This window comes from Stegastes partitus, unplaced genomic scaffold, assembly GCF_000690725.1.
Source record: "Stegastes partitus isolate 25-593 unplaced genomic scaffold, Stegastes_partitus-1.0.2 Scaffold334, whole genome shotgun sequence".
NCBI classification, from domain to species: Eukaryota; Metazoa; Chordata; class Actinopteri; family Pomacentridae; genus Stegastes; species Stegastes partitus.
Window position 1 is genome coordinate 76,221 of NW_007578065.1, and position 27,140 is coordinate 103,360.

The 27,140-nt window shown below is 42.8% G+C and overlaps 1 protein-coding gene across 3 annotated transcripts in view; it reads right to left on the reverse strand.

Moving 5' to 3' along the window:
• Positions 1-1,416: 1,416 nt before the first annotated feature.
• Positions 1,417-27,140, reverse strand: part of ndrg3a (ndrg family member 3a) — a 33,626-nt gene continuing 7,902 nt past the window's right edge. Inside the window, exons 2-17 of one of the 3 annotated variants that reach the window (XM_008283950.1) lie at positions 21,750-21,833; positions 19,710-19,742; positions 9,574-9,679; positions 9,301-9,421; positions 8,984-9,046; positions 8,824-8,884; positions 7,868-7,954; positions 5,793-5,849; positions 5,255-5,358; positions 4,952-5,017; positions 4,811-4,862; positions 4,646-4,693; positions 4,518-4,553; positions 4,380-4,431; positions 3,063-3,101; positions 1,417-2,521 (exon numbers count right to left, since the gene is read on the reverse strand). In XM_008283950.1, the coding sequence (XP_008282172.1) occupies positions 2,349-2,521; positions 3,063-3,101; positions 4,380-4,431; positions 4,518-4,553; positions 4,646-4,693; positions 4,811-4,862; positions 4,952-5,017; positions 5,255-5,358; positions 5,793-5,849; positions 7,868-7,954; positions 8,824-8,884; positions 8,984-9,046; positions 9,301-9,421; positions 9,574-9,679; positions 19,710-19,742; positions 21,750-21,806 (1,155 nt within the window). In that variant the 5' untranslated portion in view covers positions 21,807-21,833 and the 3' untranslated portion in view covers positions 1,417-2,348. Of the gene's footprint in view, positions 2,522-3,062; positions 3,102-4,379; positions 4,432-4,517; positions 4,554-4,645; positions 4,694-4,810; positions 4,863-4,951; positions 5,018-5,254; positions 5,359-5,792; positions 5,850-7,867; positions 7,955-8,823; positions 8,885-8,983; positions 9,047-9,300; positions 9,422-9,573; positions 9,680-13,761; positions 13,942-19,709; positions 19,743-21,749; positions 21,834-27,140 lie in introns of those variants that run through there. The other 2 variants (XM_008283951.1, XM_008283952.1) reach the window with 2 other exon arrangements.

Below are 27,140 nucleotides of genomic sequence, written 5' to 3' on the forward strand. Positions count from 1 at the left end.
TTAAATATGCGTAGACTGGACAAATCGCTTTCATCTGCCTGTCTGATTAGTGGAAAACGTTAACCAGATTTTCCTCATCAAGACAGTGCTCTCATTACATTAGTGCTGTTCCTGTTAAATGTTAAAAGTTAAGAATCAAACTTCTGCAGAATCATGATGAAGGTTGCCCTGCCAGCCTGCTGCTGCAATGATTTATCAGCAGCCACAGGCTCATCCATCACGCTGACACTGCAGAGTCAATGAAACAGAGCAGTAGTGGAGCTCTCCGACTGGCAATAAGTGCCTTTTGTATACGTGAATCATTTGGTCGTGAAAGGCCAAAGCAAATGAACAACCGATTTCTTTAAATGAATCATTTATTCAGTGCCAACTGTGCAGCCCTAATGCATATTCATTCATGTACACTTTAGATGGAAAAAAAACCCGCTGAATTATTGTTTTGTGTCTGCTGAGAAAAGTGTTCCAGTCTGTTATCAGATGTACTGTGAAATCAGACTGTGATGTCGGATGTACTTCTTGAGACGCAAAGGAGCAACTCTGCTGTGAATGGAAACAGTCAAACAAGAACAGATCAGATTGGTGCTGAATCAGCACATCAGCTTGTTAACACAGATGGAAGGAACATCTAATCAGGAATTAAATCACTCCGCACCAGTGTGGCTTATCTTTCTAAAACTGGTTCACCAAATACTGCAAAATTCTCACGATACACATTTTGTTGTAATATGTTTTGGTTGGACTGCAAATAAATGCAGGTGTTTCATGTTAAATAATTTTAATGTTTGCACACAAGGGCTTGCACATAGTATACAACAGTCCAGTCCTGCTGAGCTAATAACGGTGATTAGAGGATTGTGGCATGACATTACATGATGCTGCTACAGATGTTATAGTTTCCACCTCTTTAAGTAGGTGGTGAGGTTCATTTCTCTGCAGTGCTGCACAACACAGCATTATGCTATAAGAGAAGCTTCAGTGAGTGATATGATTCCCATATTTTTTTTCTGAGTCCACAACTATTGTTTTCTCCAAACATACCTGCCCCTGGTCTGGTGTTCTGAATAATATTTGCTGCTCCTTGTGTTTTTTTTTGTGTTAAATTAACACTTCATTAAATTCTTTGGTTGGAAGGTAATCTTATCGCATAGCAGCTGATCATGTTTTTTTTTTTCTTTTTTCTTGGTATACGTGCTAAATATAGACAGGCGTATTTCTGAAAACAGCACGTTATCGCCGGCAGAGGAAATAAGAACAAGTGTGGTTGGAAACTAACTCACCACAGTCACCTCACTTTTCCACTAACAGAAAAGTACTCGCTGCTCCGACATGTACTTTCTCTTTCCTTTATTCAAACTAGTACATGACAACCAGTTGGTGTAATTATTGGGAATGTATTGACAAATGAACAACACCAGACATGTTCTCATCTTGTAGTTTATTCAGTAGTAATATAAATGAGCTGAATCAGCAGACAGTGAGAAGCACCACTTGGCCCCTGCGTGAGGAGACTCATACTTTTCACATCCGATTCCACTTGTTAAAGGTCGTTAAAACTTCACTGAATAATCTATTCAACTGAACAAAAACATCAACACAAAGCAGAAAGGAAAAGGAGATGATGAGTCCAATTACAAAAAACAATCCAAAGCAAATGAACGTATTGTGAAGTGAGACACAACCTAGTGTTCAAAAGCAACTCTCTACAAGGATTTGACTTAGTTTTGCTTAGTGTGCTACAGTATGCAATGCTACTTCCATGTACCATCACTTTACCTGGCGTCAAGGTTTTAAGTGTGTGCTGCAGTCCTATTTCTGCGGCAGCTGTAGATTTAGTGGTCTTTTTGTAGACTTTGTGAGTAATTTGCATTGCAGCAAGTTTGGAAGTAATAACAAAGATACAAATGACTCACAATCAATGTAGCCCATATGTTAAGAGTTAAAAAAAACAAACATTATTTTGAACACAAGGAGGGTTTCTACAGCGTGTGAAGACATTCAAAACAAAGACAATATGAAAAAAAAAATAAATACAAGGTTGGACAGTTGAGTCATATGGTCAATCATATGGTTTAACCATTGGAATATACAACACATCTGAATGTAACTATGGTTTCTGATAGGAATGTGACTTTGACAGTGTATTTAATATAATATTTTATAATATGCATCTGTTAATATATTCATTACATCCTCCTTTCTAATCACATAGGTCATTACAGATTCTCCTGGCATTGAGTTGCTGAGGAGAGAGAAAGAGAGAGGGGGCAAGAGAGAGAGAGAGAGAGAGAGACAGAGAGGGCAGGGGGGCACATAAGTTACTATGGGAGAGTGCAGGGACACAGTGGGGTTTAGCAGGAGACCTCCATGGTCTGGGGCCCGGCCTGGCTGTCCAGGGCCCCGGTGGCGCTGCCCTCCAGCAGGCTGTTGAGGTTGTTGCGACTGCGACTGCTGTCCATGGAGGTGATGCTGGAAGAGGAGGTGGTACGTGAGCGAGCCAGACGAGTCATTCCTGCTGACGGCACTGAAACAGAGAAACAGGTGTTAATATTCCAGTCACACACAACGCATGCTCAGTACGAGGTGGGAGTTCAGTTACCCAGATACAACGACAACAACAGAAAAAAACAGTGCTTACCATGCAAACAGTTCTCAAATATGGAGACTAACCAAATAAAGGACACATATGACAGGAAACTGCTGAATGCATCTACGGAAGGAAATAATAAAAAGCAATACAACAGCAGAATACAGCATTTGCAATCCAACTGAACTGACAGGAAGCAACACCAGCAGGTCATGCAGCAAAATAGGACACTGAGGACAGAATCCATGCTAACAGAAGAAACTAAACTCCTACAGAGAGATGAATGTGGTCAAAGTATGCAAAAGGAATCTCAGTGTGTATGTTGCTGACTGTATCCACCAGCCTGAGCTGCTGTGAGAAATATCAAACACTGCTCTCAGGAGAAATCTCTGCATACATTGACATTCATCCACTGTAGTGTTACGGGACCATTGGGTTCAAAGCCTCCTTGTCTGGCAGCTGCTTAGGAATCTGGTACCTGATTCGTTGCTCAAGTGACTGAGAAGAACGTAGGGAACTGCAAGCAATGATTAAAGAGGGAAAGAAAGGAGAAAGGGAAATGTGTTGAAAAGGCAGATTGCATGTTGCTTTACCCCACCTCAGTGTATTTCTGATTCAAACAAAGATTTTGCCACAGCTTAGAGGTTGTTGAGGACAGGTAAGAAATCATGGCGTGTGTGGAAACTATAATATTTACTTCCTGTAGTCTTTGGATGTTTCCTTTTGCATTTCACACTGTGGCAACGTGTTAATGAGAGAAAAGCAGCTTTCAGAAACATGCTGAGGTGTTAAGATTTATTTTCCACACTTTCTCCGCATGAAAACACTCTTTTTAATCTGCTCTAATCCTACAGTGGCATTTACTCAACAGGGGGACTTGGTGGCCTTTAAAGCAAAACTGAGGCACTGACATACTAGCTGCACCCGAGAGTGCCTCCCACAGTGAAGGGTTTGGGAACAAGAGAGAGCAAAAGAGAATCAGCATTAAAGAAATACACACACACAAACAGACTTCATCTGTATGGCTGGAGCAAGCAAACATTGGATATATATTCACGACTCCCTCCATCCATGGATCGGAGTCTGGTTGGTGCACAACAAGTCAGGATTGTCTCACAGAGCTGTGTTTGTTTGTTTTTTTCTTGGCAAATGAATGACTGAAAAACCTGGAGGCCTGTTTAACTATGCACCTTTAGTCTCTCTTGAACGAGACTGCATCATTAAACAGTTCTGGATAGAAAATAAAAGCACACCAGGCACAAAAAAAACAAAACAAAAAATAACACAAAGGGTAATTTTTGACGCCCACTCCTGACTGAACAGAAAGCAAATTGCTGTTCAGCACATCGAGTGCCACTGTCATTTCAGTCATGCTAGAAGCACGTACACCTCACCTACTGAGGATTGTGGGTGCCACACACTGCAAAGAGCAGAGAGGAAACGGTGTTAGCATCCATCGTGCCGCACAGGCTGCCTCTCCGTGACCAGGCTGACAAAAAACTGTTTCTATTCATGCACTGCTGGCCACAGTCCAAACCCCATCAGCAGGGGTCTTTAGCAAACGCTCATAGGAGGCTGCAGCGAAAACAATCCTCATTTAAGCAACTTTTGTCATTGCACTCACGTCAACAGGAAATTCAGCGAGGAACACAGACAAACCTGGACCACAAACACGTCAGCCCAAAGAGGCATTAGTCTGTAAACAACTCTACGACACAGAATACTCAGTCGACTAGTTTGAACCAGTTTTACTATTAATGTGTTTCCTGACATAAAAACAAACATGTTTACTTACTGTAGCCCATGCCCTGAACAAAGTACTTGAATGCCTCAGCGAGTTTCCCAGGCTGTGAAGAGATAAACAAATGTTAATAGATTATTTTGTGACCTGAGCATTGCTTGATATTATGTGTCTCAAGGATTAAAAACCCACCTGCACAACCTGGGGCAAGCCTCCACAATCAGCCATCTGAGAGAAAATTATCAGTCTCATTAATAAATCCTTATTACAGTCAAAATATGCGTTTTTACTCATTACAAAATGCATTGCAGAAGCTTCACCTTTAGCAATGTAGTCTTGGTAGGATTTAACCTGGAATTGCACTCCACCTGAAACATCAAAGAGCGGTTAATACCGAGCAACAGAGATATACAGCGTAACTGTTGCTCTTTGGCATAACTAATCTCTCTTAAAGCTTCTTAAGTTACTGAGATGATGGAACTCACCACAGCCTCCACAGCAGGTGATGTGTCACCAACCACCAGCAAAGCAGGGCATCTGGAAAAAATGAGGGGTAAATATTCATAAATCACACCAAGCACTCAGAGACAAATTTGTATGTCTGTCACCTTAGTCTTGAAACGTACGTTAGTGTGTTGACTGTGTCCTCATTCAGACCTACAACTGGCCTCTCGATCTCAAGGTCTCGACGGCTAGAGCAGGGCGACAAATTGTGATTTGTTAGCGAAGCTGAAATAATATTATTTGGCTGTAATTTTCTGCACACTTCAGGCGTTATTATTATGCCCTTGAGCTCTGGCTTACTGGAAAATCCATTTACATGCCTCGGCTGTGCCCATAAAAGTGATCAAAAACACAATAAATAAGGAAAAAGATTGTCTACAAAAAACATAATGCCGAGTGTATAGTAATCATTTAATGTATCTTACTATTGGTAGGAGCCGCAGAAGAGGGCCAAGTTGTCCTGGTTGATATCTTGGGCGATGTGGAGGCGGTAGGTCTGGATCAGCTCCTGGTTCTCTGTCAGCTCATCCTGGAGAGCAGAAAAGACTTAATCTGAACCAAATAGGACATTTTTATTCTACCTCAAGTACCAAAAATAAATAATAAATAAGGGGTAGACTACATATATAGTGCAAGCGTATATTAAAATGGCAGGGAGCTGTTCACATTAACACTGGCAATCCTGATAAGCGATTGAGTCTGTCTGTGCAGTATTACTAGCTTTAACATGGTTTGCTATTAAAGTCTGATGAATATGCGACCAGCTGCCAGTCTGTGTATGCAGGAGGAGGGAAATAAAGTAATTAGTAACTGTCTGTTATAAGAGTGAGATGAAGTAAAGCTATCAAGGGAAATCAAGAAAAGCCTCCTGAGGTTCTGTTACTGTTTCACACTGGGAATGACAAATGTCAGCAGCATGAAGAAATAGCACAGACAGAGTAAAGTGCTATAAGAGAAACTCACAGTGCTGAAGTGGTGAGCCATGACAATATCCACCAAGTTACTGGTCCATCCAGACAGCTGCACACGAGACGAGGAGACAGGTCAAAGTCAGACACAAAACAAGCAGCGCTGCTTAATTATAAACCTTAGGATAACGGTTCTGGCCACATGGCGATGTCTGTGTCATATGATGTAGTACAGATTGATTTCATGCCATATTTTGATAATCATGAAACAAATAAATGCATGGAGAGGCCCCGTTTAAGTTCAGAAATCGTGAAAGATCAAACACCCTGGTTACTCACTGGGTAACCCTCTGAACCACAAAACCAGAAAATGGGTTTGAATTCATACCATCTTAACAAAATCCCCAATACAAAGTTTATCAGAGCCAGAAACTGTATTAACTGAGAACTGTTAGATTGTGAACTTTCCGACAGTCCTCAAATGACATGCCATTTGGACAGAAAATGAAACCAAACCTAAGCTTAAAATCTCGGTATTTCATCAAAATCACTCTATTCTACACGTTTCATTTCTAAATTCCCCCAAAATAAACCACTTGCAGTGTGTGAAGAACCAAAAAAAATCTTCTCTTCTCAGCACAACCAAGAACCCACTGGTGACAGTCACACGACAAAACGTTCAGGGACTTACCAGCTGAATTCAGCTGAACTGCAAACTGTGTTGTGTAGTAAGTAATAAGATATCAATACTATGTTGAGTTACCGTTGCATTCCAGTATCTGTAACACTTGTAGCCGCTTGGAAAAATGTTACACATGTTCAGTCCATGTTATTTGTAAAATCAATCAAAACAATAAACTTTGGCACTTCTTTTTTTTTATGCTTAAAGGCATTATAGTTGCTTCATACTGGACAAAAGACATTTTTGACTGCTTGGGGTTCAGAGGGTGAAAAAGCATACGACTATAAACTCACCGTGCCTGGATTAACTCTGGTTGGGGAACACGCATGTTATATAATCCTCACCCCTCACTTTTAAATACCTACAGTTGCTACATGTAAAAAGCAAAAAACCTTGACAAACAAAAGAAATAGCTTTGTTTATCATTTCAAAATATGAAAGTTTGAGCCAGATATAAACAAATAATAACAAGAGAGCTGTAAAGGGCGGTGTTTGAAATATATATGGGACAAAGGTCATATCAAGCTCCTTTGGCTCCATGACTGTGTAACACTAACACGGTAAAGAATGTTCTCCTCGAACAATGTTGTAGAGCCCACGCAACCACGTACAGTGCGCAGGATTAAAGTACAGTAGCAGTAAAATACAGTATTGTGACCCACTGTGTTCTTTACCTGAAGCCAATTATTCCACTTAAAATGAAACCATTTAAAATGAACAAAAACCAGAAGTCTCAGCGTGGTGCAGACAATTTTGTTCAGAGTAATCTGAAGCTTAGTTTTGGTTAACTTTGAAGTGCGCTCACCCTAGAAACAGCAAGTGTAATCAAATTAACACAGGATTAGTGCCCAGCTTGTGCTTTCAATGCCATGAGGTCCAAAATTTAGAAACTTCACGGCAGTAAAAGAATCCTATATTTAGCCTGAAATAGTATTATCAGGGTAGAAAGGAGGCTGATCTAACACCAGAATTCATTCATTAATAACAACCTCACAGAAGACTGGAAAACTGAACTGAAATGGTCGGTACATTATTTAAAGCCTCAGTCAGTGATGTATGAATGATACATGTTCAGAGTTTGACACTCGAAGACTGTTTTGTAATGCTTTCTGCTTTAAGTATAACATTTCTGAGCTCACCTGAAATCGGAGCTTAATGTGTGCGACTGTACATCGATTTGTGATGCCACTGCACAAACACTAGCAGACTTTCAGTAATGCAGGAAACATCTTGTAACCAGCAGTTAACCTTCAGATATTAGAAATATTACAATGATCTTCATAGATTGAGGATTTTTCCATGACACAGGTGTCACTTTAAGAATTTTTAACAAGCAAATTCATAGCTGAGTATTTTCTTATATTCTGAAACATGTCTATAGAGTACATTTAAGCAATAGGTCAGTGTATTTTATCTTTCCAGGTCTATAGTGCAGTGGTAATACTGACCTTTGAAGCAGCCCAGTCAATCCAGCCTTCAGCACATGGATCAACATTGATCAGAACCAGCCCCTCCACCAGGGTGGGGTTGTTCAGCTGTGAACGAAAGGATGCATGTTAGTGCATTATGCAAACATGCAGATTTATTTATTTATTTTTGTTCAACAAATTACAATCAGTATATTGGTTTATTTTGCATTTTATATGTTTGACTAGCCTTGTGAAAAATTACAATCCAACAAAGACACTGATAAAACAAGAAAGTAAAGCATGTCTGTTCATCTGAAGACATGAAACACTGAAGATTGAATTCTCCGCTTCCAAATTAAAGGGTGCGGTTTTGGAATTGCCTGAAGACAGAAAGAGGATGTCTGGGGAAATCTAGGCTCCATCTCGCCCCAGTACTAACGGAATGCTGCGGATGCTGCTTTTAACTAGATGGAAATCCAGCAGCAACAGCTGCTGTAAATCTATCAAGGCTAAACACACTTTGTTCCAAGTCAGTTAAAGCAAATGCATTTCAGAATCAATTTTTCCTCATTAATTTGCAACAAGAACAGACTATCCATAAGAGCCCAGTGTTAGAATTCCTAATTTCCACATCCTTTTAACCTCTTGTCTTTTCATTGTTCATCTTTCAATGCTCCTTCACACCGCTCTGTCACTTCTGGATCTCTCTGCTAGAATGTGCTTATTTTAGCTCCACTGCGAGTGCGGAGACAAGGCAAAAGCAACTGAAAAGGAGAGAATCACCAAGGTGATTCATCACCTGGAGAATTGCAGCATATGCAGCAGACTGTAGAGCAACCCGATGCCCTGTGTGGGCTTGATGGGAGGCTTTAATGTTCAGTGTAACAAGCTCTGTGGTCTGAAAACCTTCAATTATTACAGGCCAGACAGAAAAGAAGAATAGAAAAATAAAGAGTGGTGATAGTGTGGACACTGTGGTCCTGCTGTGAACTCACTGCAAAGCGGGTGAGGATGTACGCTCCTGCTCCCACGCCGATGCCGATCACACTGTTGACCCTATAGAGAAACCACCGGTTACCGTGGGACTGCAGATGAATAGCCAATACATGAACATTCATCACATCCCTGATCAGCTATCAACGGGGGGCCACTTACTTCAGCTGAGTCATCACAGAGGGCAGCATCTCAGCCAACTCGTCCATGGTCGGGTAACGATACCTGGAGATACATGACGAATGTGAGTCTGAGCAAGTAGTAAGGAAAGCTTTAATTCCATGTGTTCGAGTTAATCAGAGGAGCTGAGATTATCATACATTTGAATACTGGAGGAAATACTTGACTAATAGATTGGACAATGAATGCACTTCTGTTAGCAAATGAACTACCAGCTCACTTTATATTCCATCTAATGCAGCTCCTGAAATAAATGTGTTCCCATTTATCAGCGCTTGAAAAACCAGCTTGACACTCACCCGCTGGGGAAGGGAGGGGCACCCTCCTGCTGGCCAGGCGCGTCCACATGAACCACGGCAAAGTGCTGGGTGATCTCCTGCATGTCCTCATAGTTGAACAGGGTGTTGAAGCACGACTTGTCTAAAAAGGTGCAAAGTTGCAAAAACAAAATGTGAGATTGCAGGAGCTTAAACTCTGTCAAGGACCTGAGCAGATATGCAGAGGCTGAAGCAAAACAGCTCCATCAACACCGGGACATTGCATATTGATGAGCCTATTTTAGGCTGACTCACGGTTGAGACCGATGTCGTGATAGGTGAGGATGACGGGTCTGTTGCCCTTAGGAACACCTCTCATTGTCACATGGAGAACGCCATGTGGAGTCTCAATGTCGTGCTCCTAAAGCCAAAGAGAGGAAGAAGTAGTTTAGAACCAAAGAGTAACAGTTTACATGTAAGATAGTCATACCAGTGTTGGCGGTTAAGTCTGGCTTTATGCTATGAACGCAATTCTGATATTGTAGCTAAAGCCTGCTGTAGCTTTGCTCCAGAGCTCCAGGATTGTTCAAAGACAATAAAACTGTTGAGAGACTTATAAATGAATGAATGAATGAATGAATGAATGAATGAATGAATGAATGAATGAATGAAGCGTATATAATGCTGCCTTTGGATGACATATTCCTTCATTATAACAAACTTGGCCAAGGCAGTTTGTTTCTCACAGCGTGTCACACCAGTACAGGAATACAAACAGGGAACCACATCTTTGAGCATGCTCAGTAACATCTGTGTGACACGTAGATAATAACTCAAGACAGGACATGCAGTTGCAGGATAAACTACACCGTCTATGTTCATTCTAATAAAGTAATGTCACCCAATGCAATTTTTTTTTCTTAGAGCAAATAGAAAGATGCTACAGATGTTTACCACTGTTTGACTCAGAGCTCCAGTTTTCCATTTTATGCAGTGGAGAAATAATGGTATGTATGATATTTTTCTTTGTAAAAGTAAGATTCTTTCTGCCAGGCAAGGAGCAAGAGATTATCTGTGTGATTTCCACATTTCAGCTACATTTTCATAGTAATAGACAAAAGCTTTGACAAAGAAACACAAATTCCCTTAAGTGAACACCCACTGACCAACACAACACTTAGGGTTTATATCTAGAATTGGGGATGCGAGGCATGCACCTCTTGTCTCCAGCACACATCCCCCTGTGCCCTTAGACAAACAAAGCACTGAATGGGCTGTCTGCAAAAACAGTCTTTTCAACTGGGAAAATAGTGTTTTTGTCCAAGAAGCTGGAACTCACAGCGCTTTCACAACTATGACTCTGCAAAACCGCCACCATCATTTGCTTTTGCTGAATGTCTTTGCAGGAGGACCCATTAAAATTCAAAGAGCTCAGACCAGCTACTCTGTCACTTTGGAATTAGAATTTCATTCTCTATCAGACACTGAGAAGCTCCAGGTTAGGGGTTCACACACAGTGCTTCTGCAAAGGAAACACATTAAATAGCTTAAAGGAAACTGCGGCTGACACTTAATCGGACCGTAGATGCAGAAATGTGATAAAGTTAAATGGAGAAATTAGTCAAAAGATGACACAGCAAAAACATCTCTTGATCGTGTTTATGGAATTCAGAGAGTGTGGGAAGTGGCATAAAGAGAAACAGTAAACTAAACAAGAAATGACAGAGCCAGTTTCCAGACTTCCCACACACACACACACACACACACACACACACTTCCCAAGGTCAGCATGATTTGGTGCTGCAAATAACACCGTGCATGACGTAGCAACATGCATGTGTGTGTATGTGTGTGCTGCACAGAGCAGCAGGCGGAGCCCATCCTCGTGCCTAGTCTCAAGGCCCACTGGTCATCAATAATAAAGAGAGTGAGCCTGAGCAGACGAGAGACACAGGTTATGGCTGACAGACCAAGAGGATGTGCAACTCTGACTGTGCACTGCTGTTTTCGCTACTGGATCTCTCTGATGGATGTGTGTCACAATCTCTTTACATGAGATGAAGGTTAATTCTCAAGGACAAGGCTGAAGTAATTTGTAACTGCAGCCTATAACGGACAGCAATACAAGAGGAAAATAGCTCGTCCTGTCAGCAACGGAATGGGATGTTTTTAAATGAGTGGGAGCTGGTACGCAGATTAGCCTGTCGCACAAAACATGAAAAGTGTTCACATAAAGCGATCCTTGCTGGCTGTCTGCTGGTGATAATGTGCTACAATGTAAAGTCACTGAATATAACCTCTCTTCCTGAGATGGAATAAACCTTAAAGACATTCTCCTGGAAGCTTTGTGCTCATCCGAGGCCTTTTCACAGATAATGAAATGATTGTGCAACCTCAGCCTGGTGGGGTGGCAGAACAAACTGTTATAGATTAGGAGGTAACTTTCTCCATAGCTGTGTTGCAGCAGGGTTTTCATTTTTAGACAAGGACAGAGTCAAGGACACTCAGTGTAGAAAGAGAGGCTTTGCTCTAAGACACAAGGCAAATAGACTTTGTTTCAGATGCTGCCTTCTGTCACGCGTGTGCGTGTGTGNGATGCTGCCTTCTGTCACGCGTGTGCGTGTGTGAGTGTGTGTGTGTGTGTGTGTGTGTGTGTGTGTGTGTGTGTGTCTGTGTGTGGTGCGTGTGTGTGTGTAAGTGTGTGTGTGTGTGCTGTGCATGCGCCAGAAAAAGCAGGCGTGTACATCCCACCACTGAAAGGAAATGAAAATGTGGAAGAAATATGGGAGGGAAACAGAGAATAAAGACGAGAAAGATGGAACAAGAGATAGAGAGAGTCTGGAAGTGGATGGGAGGAAATAGAGCGTGAAAGCAAACGGTGACAGAGATAGGAGAAAAAGAGAGAAGACAGGGGCAGTCCTGTATGACTAAAAGAAGGGTGTGCCTTAGAACAGAAGGGACGCATCCCTTTAATCTATCATGCTTTTCTAGCTATGTCCTAACACAACAAAGATGGAGAATAATGGAGGAAGGGGCTGTGGAGAGGGGGTGAGGGAGAGTGTCTTTCATCTGTCCATCTAGGTCTTAGCACAGTTCAAAAGGTGCATTGATCTGGGAGCCCTGCCTCCCATCATTTTTTTTTTTTCACACACGTTTGGGTATGTGTATGTACACACAGACGCATGACAGGAACGCAGGCATGGGGCGGGGCTGCTAGTCTGGACAGCTAGAGGGGAAGAAGAAGGAGAGCACTGCAACGGCGTCAACCCTTTCTCCTTTAATACATTCATGGTGGCGAGTAGATAGACGAAAAGTGTGTGCAGGTGTTTCGGGATGGTGGGTGGGATACAAACACTGACTGAGGTTTGTGCTTTGAGGAAAAGGGCTTCAGGAGGTTCCCTGGTACTATAGGGGCAGTAAGGGGCTCATTTATGGTTACAAAGAAAAAGGTTGAGAGAGGTGGGGTAAGGTCATAAAAAAAAAAAAAGAAGAGCACTATGTCATGCTGATTCTCTTCCCGCAATCCGTTGATTATCAATCCCTGTTCTTCATTTCCCCGCCCTGCTAGGGAAGGCATAAATCATCTCAGAGAGCAGCATTACAGGGCAGAAACACCAAGCAGACAGTAAATGACTTAAGTGCACACAAGCAGACGCATACAGAGACATCCATAAACTCTGTGCATATCATCCAATGGGATCATCCCACATACATGCCACCGTGATCCATTTCTGATACAAACACAGCCCTCCCCACTTGCAGCGCGCACACACAGTGTGTGTGTGTGCCATCGAAGCAGTGGGTTGAAACTATAAACTCAAGGTCTCTGCAGGGAAGGGAAGGACCTGCTACAGTGCTTTTGGTGTGTTGTTCCCACAGTGTGTGTGTGTGTGTGTGTGTGTGGAGGGTGAGTGACCTCTCTCCTTGTTTTGTGTCATAACAGAATAAAGAACACAATGCATGCACTATGCAACATCCACAGCCATTCACTGATCACTGGGCAAAACAGATATCCTCGCAGTCATGGTTACACAAAAACGAACACATCCAAGATCTAAAGACACCCTATTGATGGACAACCACATACTGACAAGCACACATCCCCAGGTTGTGGCATTTGCAGATTCAAAGATACTTGAGCACCATACACATGCATTTTTCATATCATCACATTTAAATGCACCACTGCACCCTGAGCATGTTGACTGTACAGAGTGCAGACTGCACACATGGGCACTGTGTGAACTGTAGGTGAATGCACGCGCGCGCACACAAACACACTGAACAAATGTTCACCCCATCCCAGCAGCTGCCTAGAGAGAAAAAGCCCCAACAAGCAAGCCAGAAAACACCCCATCAGCTACTCCCTTACTACAGGCAGCTGCTGTCACCCTGCCTTTGGAGAAACCACACAACAGCACCCCTGATCTGAACCAGAACCTCCCTGCTGCTGCAAGGACCAAGCCAGGTGTGTCATGTCAGGCAAGACAATTTGTCACTCACCACTCCATTTCCAGCGCATGCAATCTGGTCCAGGTCCAGAATAGCTGACATGTTTTTCCCACACAGGAGAGGAGTGTGTTATGCTATGTGCGAGTGTGTGCTGGGAAGCTTTGAAGATCTCCAAAGGAGGAGGAGGGAGAGAGCTCTGGTTGGAAGGGAGGGATGTAGGGTGAGGCGGCTAGAGCAGCAGCGACAAGCAAGGAAGAGAGGAAGAGAGGGAGGAGAAAGACACAGAAGCAGGAGTGAGGAGGAGATGGGTAAATAACCTGAATGAAAGCGGAATGGGGGGAGGCAGATAATATGCAGAGAGAACAAGAGAGAGACAGAGACAAGAGGTGGGAAAGAGAGTAGGAAAAGAGACAGAGGGGGAGGAGAGTGAGACTGCAGTTTGTGCTTGGTAGTCACAGCGCGTCCGTAAATCCAGCCACTGGTGCATCTAATTGGATTGCAGAGGGTCAGGTGGGTAGTGGGAGAGGGAGGGGCTTAGAGGAGAATGTAGAGGAGGAGGGGGAGAGTGGGAGGAAGAACGGGACGGCAGCGTGGAAGAGGGGTGATGGGGTGCAAAGGATGCAGAGGCAGTCCAGGAACATGGGCAGGCTGCTGACGTCACGCTCTGTTATTGATAAGGAGGAGGAGAGGAGGCTGACTTTGACAGCTCACCCTGGGCTGTTTTCTGCATCAGCAAAATGGCTGCTCATCTCCAAGATTTAAGCTCTGTCTCCAGATTCACTTGTGCATCACCTTTGTGAAGGACAAATATTTCAGTGTGAATGGTCATAATCAAACTCTGTTAATAAATTCCAAATACAAGAGTGAGTCCCTCAGCAGCACTAACGTACAATGCAGCAGTGTGGCAAACACCAGTAGGAGCTTTACTGCAAATCTTGGCTTATTCTACATCACTAGTTAATCATATAAATGTTTTTGCATTGCCCACGTGTTCATTTCAGCATTGACCTTTAACAGATAACCCTCCTCGTGCTGCAGGCTTACCAAAAAAAATACACTACGAGCTACTATTTCACTTTATTTCCTACAATCACAGCCATACATTTTTAGGATCCGTGCCCTCTAAACTTCCCGCTGAGTCATTTGATCCACATAGTTTATTGATCTCTCCTTTTCTACTCTCCTCTGTCACCAGCACCACTGCTAGCAGTGCAGGGTGTCACGTCTGCGTCTGAAACAGGCTGCTTTGTGCAGCCAATAGCACACATGTACAGTCGGTGGGCTTAAAGGGACGAGGTGTGCTTCATTGGCTGGTCAATGTGGTAGCATGTTCGGTTGTAAACTGCTGTTTCTCTAAATCTTTCCTGTCCTAACCCACAGAGGGTGCCAGTGACACACATGTAATCTATGTACATATGAAGGACTAAACACTTGTGGTCCATACAAAACAAATAAAGCATAACTCATACGAAAAATGTGCATTTGGTGGTTTTTTTTAGTATGATGCTAATGGAAATGAATACGTCCAACACTTTATTTCCATACATGTAGAATGTTTTTCTTCTTTTTGTTCTTTCCGCCATTTGAGTCATTTGGGTGAGAACATTATTCATATCAGTTATGCCACATTATGGTATATATGTCACATCAGCTCATGGAGATGATATCTACGACTGAACACACCCTTTTCTCTTCAGGGCAGATGTCTCTTTGTGAGCTACCAAGTGTCTCAGCACGACTCTGCAGTCTGAGGAGTCACACAGGCGCACAAGCGCCAGTTAAATATAAGCTTTGTATCAACATTTCCACAATTCAGGGTTTCATTTCAACATGTTACTATATATTAAAATGACCAAGCTCAGGAAAACATTTTGCAATAAACTGTCCACCGTGTAGCATGACATGGCATGTCCTCTTCTAAGACAGTGAGTAGTGCTTGTATTTGGATTACACCAGCTTTTTAAGATGCCTAAGCCTCCCTTAAGGATGCTCCAACAACAACAAAAAAGCACAGCAGACTGAGAAGACATCACACCAAAGGAGAACAGGCGATCCACAAAATGAACAGGCTGATGGCGCCCTCTGCTGAGCTTAATGAGACAGTGAGGGTCTAAAAAGCTTCAGGCATGACTTCACAGTCATTTGTCTCAACAGTGGTACAACGATACAAGGTCAAGACGAGAAGCGTCATTGAAGCTGGACATAGCCATGAAATGACAAACTTAATGAGTAACGACGACAAGATTGTACGGAAAACTAACATTTATAAAACATAGACTCAAAGGACATTTAGAACAATGAACATAAAAGATCGCAGGGACACCATCACACCACATCTATTTTTAAAGCGTACAGTCAGCCATTTCCATGTGCACAAAATAACTCTGTGTTCTGAATCACTTTAAAACACAGCAGGTCCCATGGGCGTGATGAGGCTGACTCACGCCTTCCTCCCCTCCACGCCTCTCAGTGATGTAAGCCGGGCCTTATTGCAGACACAAGACTGCAGCAAGGCTCCTTCAGGTTCTCCTCTCTGACCCCACCTCACCACTGCCATTACCGCCCTCCTCCTTCAGGTGCACAGCGCTCCAACGTGACTGCTGCAGTACCTGTGGACGGCCTGTGGTGGGAGCTTTAGCAGCAGGAGGAGAGCAGCTGGATTCGTCCTCCAGCTGCTGGAATGTCACAGCTCAGATTGATGGTGCGGCGGTAAATTCCCCTCTTACACACATTGTATTTATAGAAAGTCTGATGCTGGCGCCTTGCACTGCATGTGGGCTGCTTTTGTCCTCGTATTACTACACTGAGTGACAGGTACAATAAAATTACACACCTTATTTCAACATGACATTTTAAGTGTTCACATTACATCCGCGCCATTTCCTACATTTCCAACTGACAAAATTGCAAAAACTGGAGGTACATTAATACATCTTTTTATGTCGTACTTTAATTTAAAGTTTGCTGCTAGATTGTAGCCTACATACTGCAGCTAGTAAGAGAATAAACTTCAAAGTAGTAATTAGGTCAAAAATTGTCCTACACATTTCCCTAACAATTCAGGCATGTTTTAGTGATTATTTAAAAGACTATTAAATCCTTTGAGTTGTCACCCTGCTGCAAACCTCCTGAGGAGAGTTCAAAGGATCCTTACTATAAGGATTTATCTTAACAATTCCTTGAAACTCCTGAGTGTGACTGTGTGAGGTCAAAATGGCCGCCATGGAAATAAGGTCAAATACACTTAAGTCTGCTTCAATACCACCGAGACTAACGCTGGCACAATTCTTTCTGTAACTTACAACTGCATGCCTTGAACTGAATCACAATAGGGTGAGGAAGGAACATCACACTGAGAAGACGAGCAGCTGATGGAGCGCAGCATTGTATGAATATGAATGTATTAATCATAATGCAGGCAGCAGGAATGTATGCTGGGGAGCATGTGGCATGCCTGCTCCAGCTAACATGCTTACTCTCCTCCCCTGCCTGCAGCAGCTATATTTAGCTCTGGTGGGATGCTGGAAGCAGGCGTGACTGCAGAAAGTGAGAGAGGGATGAAAGGTTTAACCCTTTGCAGCCGTGATGCCCATTAAAACACAGCAGAGAGCTTTGCTTCTGGAAAGCCGCTCCTCCTCATGCTGGAGACTCCTCGCAAGGAAAAGCAGAGGGCGGAGGGCTGGCAATCTGATTCCCAATGCGAAGACAGGATCAAACAAAGGAATCTGGAACAGCGCCCACTCAAGGCCAATAACCTTGTTCTCTTGAATGATAACTACTCTGACTTTAGCACATAAATAGACCTCAGTATAGCTGAAATATTTTCTGTAAAAAGGCAAGCGCATTGTCTGCAACACTACAAGCGTACTGCGGCAGACACTACCTAAAAGAAGAGATTCAATTCTGTAAAGATCACATGTATCCATCACAAAAGAGAGAAGACAACCATCTCCACAAATCTCAGAAATACCTATATTCATTCACATATAAATATTCATGTCTTCAAACAGCAACACTTTGTGCCCTTTGAGACACATGGTGAGAGTCTAAAAGTCCTGCTAATAATCTCTGGAGGTAGTGCTAAACCAACTGCTGCACCTAATATGAGCTGAGTGAAAAACATGATGCCCTTCAAGCCCTCACAAAAAGTATAATTCTGCAGTGTGGCCATTCAAGGTTAGGCTTATAGCATTTTGCCTGTCTCTAGTGATCTGACTGTAAAATGTACCAAGGGGAGTGAGGCAGGAATGACATGCAAGTTTCCACAAGTCATGGTAATAATGGTGGATATATGAGTGCATACATATAGCCTCGCTGCTGGATCATTAGGACCTACAACCTCACAGGAACAGCTTTCTCATCCTTACAATTTAATGAGCTTATATATATTTGTAGTCCATCACCAAATCCTTTTATTAGGTTTTTAAAAGGAGTTTCAACAAATCTTCTTTTTCCTTTAGAGTGTATCCTAAACTGTCTTAATTTCACTAAACAGGCAGCGAATGTGAATATATTGGCTTTTCATATCATGCCAAGGTATCCACATGCCTGCAAACATGACTGTTAATTCACACAGATTTGCAATGCATCCATACGAATTCAAGGTAGGGGTTTGTCCCCCAACAAAACAGTGTGCTGGGTAGGGCTGCGGGATGTAAGGGAAACCTGTGATGTGTTGTAACATTGTTCAATATTGCAATGACAATGCTAAAGTGTATTAGGTATTCAATTTCCATTTCTTTCTGCTTCAAAGGATCCTATACGGAGATTTAAGTCTTATAAACGTGGAGATGTAAAATAAAAGCTGTGGGGATATAAAGACGCCTACCACTGCCATTCCTCTAGACTAATGTGACTAATGTTACCATTAACTTTGAATGTATGCCGACAGGTCAGAGCTCTGTGGAAATTAAGAGATGGTGGACACTTAAAGACTAATGGTTGGGTTACGCTTTTTAATGTCGCCTGTTCAGTGCAATGTAAACGCAGCTGGTGTTTGCATCTGTTTCTTTCTCTCCTGCCCTCTGTGCTCACATATACGGCATTTTATGCAGCAGAATTCCCATTAAAGCGGCTCAATGACATTAGATTTATGCACCTGACAAAAGAAATAGTGACTGAAACACCGCCTATTAAGACAATGTGTTTACCGGCAGTCACTTCACGTTGTCTGACAAACTCACCCATACACCTGGGATAAAAACAAGACTTTTTATTTTGCTGAATATCTGTACATAATTTCATGTCAAATGATGGTGGCCAACTGTTGACTGCATTTAAAGCCACAGATGCAAACACAGCCAATTTCCAAAACATCAGTGTTTTAAACTGGAAAAACTGAAAGCCACATTCTGAGGTTATGAGACTTTCGTTAATTTGATAAATGGGCATAATAAGGGACTTTTAAAAAGGTACACTTCTAACATAGACACAGTGAGTATACCAACTGAATAAAGAAATGAAAAATATGCTTTTTTTGAATGAATTGCTCATTAATACCCCTGCTGCAGCTTCATCTTAAATGGTCTATGTACCCAGGTTTCATCTGATAGGTCAAATATTTGCATGCTAAGTGTGAATTAAAAATTCTGAGACGATTTTGAAGTGGCCTCTGCACTTTCTTCCACAGAAACACAGGTGCACATAATCAAAAGCAACAGAAGGTTAATCAGGAAAGAGCTCTTTTTTTTCGGTAAACTCTTGTTTTTCTATTCTGTTCACAGTCAGTGCAAGCAAGGCCAAGGCTGAGCAAAACACACCCTGACCTCATTGATTTATCCATTAGAAGAATCCAAACATTTCACCCGCATGTGGCGTGTGGTAAAATTGGTTGCTACCTGTGAGAAACAATGTTCAGATGTAGGGCAGGCAAACGGATGGGTTCAGCAGTAAGGGGCTGAGAATGAGGCCATGTCCCAATGCCCCCAACCCCCTTCCACAAGCACAACGGCATCTCCTCTAACCACAGCACAACAAAAGAAGCAGAGAATAAAACTCACCTGGCAGTCGAAATCTTGAAAGTTCCGTGCATTCTGCAAGAAAAAGTAAAAGAGGAGGATCAAAATGTACCTTATACTTACAGATGGCACATTTCTGTGTGAAGTCAAAAATATGTTTGTGTAATGGTGGTTCATTCATTGGATCTTCTTCTATGTGTCTTACATTAATACCATTAATAGTTGAACAGTATAATAACTGCACTCTTTGCTGGATAGTGCAGCATTCGTTTTTACTGAATCAGCAGGATGCTAGAAAGGAGATGGGCAGAGAAGTGAGAGTGGGCAGCAGACAACAGAGAAGATTCTTATGGGATTCAGTTGTAGGTACAACATGTACACGGGCTTGGAGGCAGATGGAGGCAACAGAACTGTCCCTTTCTTCTTTCTGCTGACATAGCTGTGTGGCAAAAATCATGGTAAAATCATGTTTGTATCCGTCTACACTCCGCCGTTACCAAAATGTAATTTTCAGATAAGTATGAGATGTGATGAAGCCAGCAAAAAGAAATAAAAAGTGTTTACTTCAGCCTCATGATAAGTGAACCGCAACATGTGAGCGACATTTCCAAGAAGACATTGCCCAAAACGATAAACATTAAAACTGTCTGAAGTCTGTTTACGAAGCACATTCATCTCACTAAGCTGCCTCAACTTGTTGAAGAGAGCGAGGAGAGTTTTAAATAAATTAGCAGCTTCTTCCATATAATCTGATGCAGCTCTGCTTACACGGATGAGACCAAATGTAGTCAACATCAGCTGCTGGCAAAAACAGCTCAACCGCCGTGGCATGGACTCTGTGAAATCACTGAGGGTACTCTGTGGTATCAGAAGACATCAGGAGCAGATGCTTCAAGTTCTGTAAATGGTGAGTTGGACTTGCCATCCTGTCCTAAACTCCCATTATAGATGGCTTCAAAAGAAAAAAAGTCACATATCTTCATAACCCCTGCTGATGATAGGTGTTTGGTTGATCTTTGCGGTTGTTATGGTTACTTTGCTGCTGCTGACAGTGCCTAGTTCTTCCTCTTTCCTAGCTGTGTGATCAGTTAAAATCATGTATCATCAGTATGTTAATCAGAACTGGTTTCTGCATAGGACCAAAAAGAAAATGAGGATCCTCTTTCATCACTGTTATCATATCATCATCTTGATCTGCTTTCAAGACTCCTGGTTTAACTTTTAATGAGCTGGCCACTAGGTGGAGTGAGAGGTCAGTGCCAGTCTCCATTCAGATCATTTCTGTGATGCATGTTCCCCACCCCGTTACCTTAACGAGCATTAAACCCTGACAAGGCGAAATGTTCTCCTACTGCTTCTTCCGGCCGATCACTGAGGCACCGTGAAACCCCTCAGACCTGTACAGCACCAGCATCACTCCTCCTCTGAGGCTCTGCACCCTCCTGACTGTTCCCCAGGAGACAACAAAACACTCCGGTGTAAACACCCTCTTTCTAATCACTTAATCAGCTGTAGAGATGAAGCTGAGAAGAGGAGGCCAGAAGAGGACAGGAGGAGCTTTGATCTGCCATTTGGCTGTTTCTTTGCGTCTTCTGTCTGCTCTTGTCGTTGCTCACTTGCTAAAATCTTTCACGCTTTCAAAAAGAAAGAAAAAAAAAAGAGAGATGAATTTCTTCCAGCTTCTCCTTTGATCTTTCTTCGTTCTTGCTGGACTGTTTTCTGTGACTCTCTTACATTATACGCCCCCTTCTCTTCTACTCTATTGCCTCATTCTGTCTACAACGTCTTTTTTTTTAAATCCACTTGCTCTCTCATTTTTTTCCCCCTTCTTTTCCTTTCCCTCTCGACGGTTGAGCAGATATGAATAATTCACTTTGATGAACGAGACTGCAGAGTGTGCATGCCTAGTATATTAGTGTATGTATTTGCCAAGAAATGCCATGGTGGAAGCTGATGCACTTAAAGAGCACAAAATGTGTCTTTTCACTTTGTCGTGTGTGGTTATACAGATCATTTCAGGTGCACAGCCAAATGTCTGCTGTCTTGGCAGCTTGTTAGTGTCTCGTTCTCACCACAACTCACCTTATTGGTCAGCAGCGGCTTGATCTCAGTCAGCTGTACATCCTGCAGCTCATCCATCTTCCTGTCTGGTCACTCTAAACCACTCTGTCCAACAAGAGAAGGAGAAAAACATTATACTCTCCATGAATAAATAAGAGCAGTTGGTTAAGCAACATTGTATGTACTCAAAACAGTGCATCCAATGAGATTGCCTTAGACAAAAAACATGCACATTCAGCAAAAATTATGTCCATCTTTCTATTTACTTTTCAAAATGACTAAATAATAACACCAGAAGATGCCTAAACTCGTGTTTAATGTATTCTTAATGACAGCTCTGTTTGCTGCAACTAATGATAATTGTTGTTATTGATTCAGATATTGCTTTATAGCTCGATTAATTCTTCAGTCTCTCAGAAAACAGGGAAAAAAATGCCCTTTACAATCATCCAAAGTCCAACATGACGCATTCAAAGTCTTTGTTTTGTCCGAGTCGCATGGGGTTGAAAGCATCTCTCTCTCCCAGGTGTCTCGTCCTTTCAACTCAACATTGGCACGCTGTGATACCTATGTGATAATACAAGAGCCGTGGATGGGAGATAGAGAGGTCGTTTTCTCAGTTCTTGAGGAAAGGGCACACTTCCAGTCCACACAGGTGGTGGGCAAACAAGCACACACACAAAGACGGATCACGCCAGGTTTAACAAGAAGCTCTAAAGCCCACCTCATTTGTTTTCCCCTTGAAACCAGCCGTTTGTCCCCGCACATAATTACTGAACAAGAACATTGACACAAAAATGTCCCCCTCCCCCACTTTCCCTGAAACGGTACCTCTTCGGCCTTGCCTGTTTGCACAAGGTGAGGACAGGAAGTAGCATTGAATTACCCGGCTGTGCTCAGGAGCGTGGCTCAAGTTGCAAATAACAGCAGATGGAGCCTCTGTCTCTTCTAGGTCAGTGCTTACAACTGGAAGACAAAGCCATATCAACCTGTGCTGCTCGACAAACAGCCATAATAATAAAGGACAAGCATTTATCAGAACAAATGCGCATAGTGCTAACAAAAACAAGCAAGAAGTGTGGGCAAATGCAAGCAGGCAGAGGACTAGCCAACTGCAGTAACGCCTACAATCACTTCCTGAGTCAGCGCCAACCCTCCTGTAATGACCTTGAGCTGCTAGTATCAGATAACCTTCAGGTTGGTTTCTGAGGAGTCCAGCAGCCAACTTACAGCGGGAAACACCGGCAATAATGACGTCGTGTCATGTCTGCGTTATGAGCAGCTTCATCCTCTGATTGCTTGACAAATGCCTGAACAGACATCTGCCTGTTGACGCATGAATCGGGCCAGGGGTCGTCCTGCTCTGGCAACAGCCGGCACCTCGCTTGGAAACAACCAGGAAAAGCAGATGGGTACAGCTGAGCACAATCCTCAAATTACATAAAACAGTCCTGAAAAAAATGTAGAAACATCCAGTGTTGGAAGTACTCAGCAAGCAGAAATGGGGAGTGAAAACATGCCCGGCAAAATCCCTGCTGACAAATCCGGCTCAAGGGTGGAACTAAATAATATTTAGACAACTGAACAAGGAAAAAAGAAAAACAAATACTCTGAATGCTTGAGCAGATTGAGCGTATTGGCCGGATCAATCCAACACTTCCTCAGGCTGTCACAGAAAGTGGGATGTAGGCAAAGACTGCTTTAATTGTAGCTGGCTAGTCAGGCAGTTCAGGTGTTAAGGGAGATGGGGGTCAGGGCGAGCTTAAAGTGACAGACTGACTGGGTGGCTTTCACAGCCCAACCCCACTGACCTCTTATACTGGGCTACCCAGGAAACTAAGTTCCTCACCCCCACCCCCTCCCATCATCCTTTGGTTTCCACCTGAAAGACAGATGTGTCCCCCCCAGGGGTCCTGCTGATCCCTTAACCTACTGTAACACCAAATCTCCTGACAGAACAGCGCACCACATTTAGAAACATCCATCACCATCGCCACCCTTTCCTGCCTACTCCTTGCATCCTCCACCGTTCAGCATGCACAGTTGTTGCCATAGAGACAAAGCTGGTTGCTGATGTTTATTCTAAGCTGGGATAGACCCATGGGACAGTTGTGAGGCAAGGAGACAAGGGGAATAGATAGTGGTAGAAAAGACTGCTGTTGAAATGTGTTTTGAGCTTCATTGCCTTCAGTCCCATTTACCCCTGACAATCCTGGGGAACTCAAATGTAACATACATACTGTCTTGATATGACAGCACAGCTTAGTGTAATTGCAATGGGAGAGCAGACCCAGATGACAGCGGGGAAATGTCATTTGCAATCTGTGCAGCTTGCAGGGTTTGTCCCACATTCACACCATGTCATGAATGTGGAAGAGGATGGGGGAAGGACCGAGAGAGCTGATGCGATAGAACAAGACCCTCTAGCCTCTAGAGTCAGAGCATCTGATGTGGCGGATCGCTCTCATAAATGGTCTCCCTGACACCAGATTCTGTTTTACTCCACTCTTACGCTATTAGGATGAGGTAACACAAGATTACAAGCCACTGCTCACGCATGATTTCCCTCGTTTCTTCTGTGGGTCCGTTTCCCTGCACAGCATGTTGCTATCAGGGGAGCCTTGTCTCAGTGCTAAATATCATGCCACATAGTGAGGGACAAGGGGAATGTGCTGAATACACAAACAACAAGAAACAATCCATGTCGGAGAAGAACCACAGGAGGCTCTTTATATGCAGAAAAAGGTCAGCTTTCACTGCAGCCTAGTGTCAGCAGAGTCTCTGGCAGATCAGGAGGTTTTTATTTCTGACACAGTGATTTTATCGGAAGAATTGCAGACACATGTTGAAATCTGTCAGTTTAATAAGCTGATAACTTATTTAGCATCCCTCTCGCTCTCCTCTCTTGTTGGCAAGCGCTGCTGTCTACTTCACAAACATCTTTCTGTGGCTAACGCTGAGAGAGGATGAGCCTTTACCTTAACACTGAGGTGCAGGTGCCTGAATGCATGCATATGTGCACATAGAGGTGCCTGCCAAAACACCTACTTTAGATAGATACGTTGTCTCTGCCAACAAAAAGGAGTCCTGTAGCTGCCATGTCAGCAGACGGCCCTGAGTGATTGATGAACACATCCTTTACTGCTTCTTTTCCCCTCTCCTCTTCCTCCTCTCTGTGCACTCTCTCCTGCTGTCTTTGTCTGTTCATCTCTATCTCACCTTGGGCCGTCACGACGTCTAAGCAGGCCGTATGATGGACGACTGAGAGCCCAGCTGTGATGCTGACCCTCCCTTTAGCCCCTTCAATTAGTCCTCCTTCCTGTTTATCGCCATAGCAACTGTGACCTCAGAATAATTTGTCGCCATCACCATTCACGTCACGACCGGACTTTGACTCTGACCTCTCTGGCTACAGCTTGACCTAGGTGAATATCACCATGGTGACCTCATATTAACCTGCCTCTGTGTCTCTATGATGACCCTGACTCAGCCCTCAGGCACGCTGCCATGGTGATGTGCAGTAAAGCTTAAATCGTGTTCACACATTATCAGTCATGGCAGTGGGAAGGGGATTAGAGTAAAGAGGACAGCCTGCAATTCAACCCAATCTGCCACGTAAAACATAAAAACACAGAATAAAGTGTTAACAAAAGGGGCTTATGCCTGGTGTGTACATCAAAAATACTATTTTGTCATTTCCAGTGCACTGGCCTGATCGGAATACATTTTACTAGAATTGTAAACCAGGACAAGCACATGCTTAGAATTCATTACATAGGATTTCAAATTTTCTGCATCTCAGTTGGTATAAATGTGTGTTTTTAAACATAATCCCCCCACACAGATTACCACTTTATTAAATCAGAATCCTTATGGTTTATTTATTATATTTACTTCAACTTCAGAAACCCCTTTGATGCCAATCAAGATCTACTTGGTTTCTAGCCTGAAAGCAGTTTTAAAAAAACCTGCATAAATTTAAAGTAATGTTTTGATTCTCGGGAAGTACATTCAGCAAAACCTTCCAACTTTCAAAAGCAACTTACTGGAAATTTGTGGTGCAACTGTTATTGTTGATGCACACAAACGTGTTTCTGTCAACTATGAATTGTGAAAAATATTGTGCTAATTAGGAATCACTCAACTACAGTATCGAAGATAAATAAAGATAGTAGTCATCCTGTATTCCTCCTCCATATCACAGCCACAATGACACCTCATACTGACTGTACCAACATCTCCATGCATGGGTTACTCATTCAGCCTAAGGCTGGGTGATATAGCTGGGAAATCTACTACAATAAAATGTTTTATTTCAGTTAATATAATCAGTAATTACTGTTCATTTTAAATACTTATTTTTAATACAGGCCAAGAAATAAAAGGCTTAATTTGAATTTCACTCCCTTGCTTTGGATTTAACAACTTTTGCCTATTTTTCGAGGTGAAGGGGCTCCATTATCAAAGTAAGACAGGAAGTTTATGAGCCAGAGAGCGAGCGTGCATGGAGTTTGTTCATGGAACTGAACTGGCATAACATTGTCATTATGTTTTTACATGGTGGCATTTAATGGATTAAATTGGAACTTTAGAAAACTCTATCAGACTGTTTTTTATGGTATAAAATAACCTGAGTTTCAAAAACTGCAGTTCCTTGAATGTCCACTTGAGGCTGGTTACATAAGCAAGCCAGTCCCTGTAGACCCCCACGTCAAAAAACTTTACAGCAAACATAAATATGTTAACAGTCTGGTACAAAAAAGCTCTTTTACTTGCTATAGCCAGTTTCCCAGTTTGTGACAACTGTACGGAGGGTACACTTGCATATAACACACCTGTTTAAAATTGTACTAATTCTTAACGTTTTGCATAATTAATGCATGGCCATTTTGAGTGACAGGTGGGGCTGATCACAGGACAATCCATGGTTCACCTCAATTCCACTCACGCACCACCTCATTGCTCATTTTTGGTTCAGCCAGGCGTTAGTCAGAGCCATGCATAGCCAAGATGGGGACAACCGGAGTCACCACACTGAGCTTCAAAACTGCTTGAGGAAACCTGTGGGTGACGTCACAGATATTTTGTCCATCTTTTTTATAGTCCATGGATCAGACAGAGGCCTGATGGTTGTTTTCCAACACAGAAGTTACATCTGTCAAAGTCTGCATTCCTTGAATCAACATGTTTTTAAAATTACAAATTGACAAATATCTTCCGAATACAGCATTATTTTTACAAGCTTTGACTCTACACTATCTCCCTGTCTTCGTAGCCAGCTCAGTGGGCTGCATCCACTGAAATACCCAGCCCTTGATTTGAAACAGAGCTACTCACATTTACCAACTCATTTGCAGTGAGAGGAAGTAGTGTCATCAGCCTGTCTGCCTTCCTTGTGAGCTATGGCAGCTC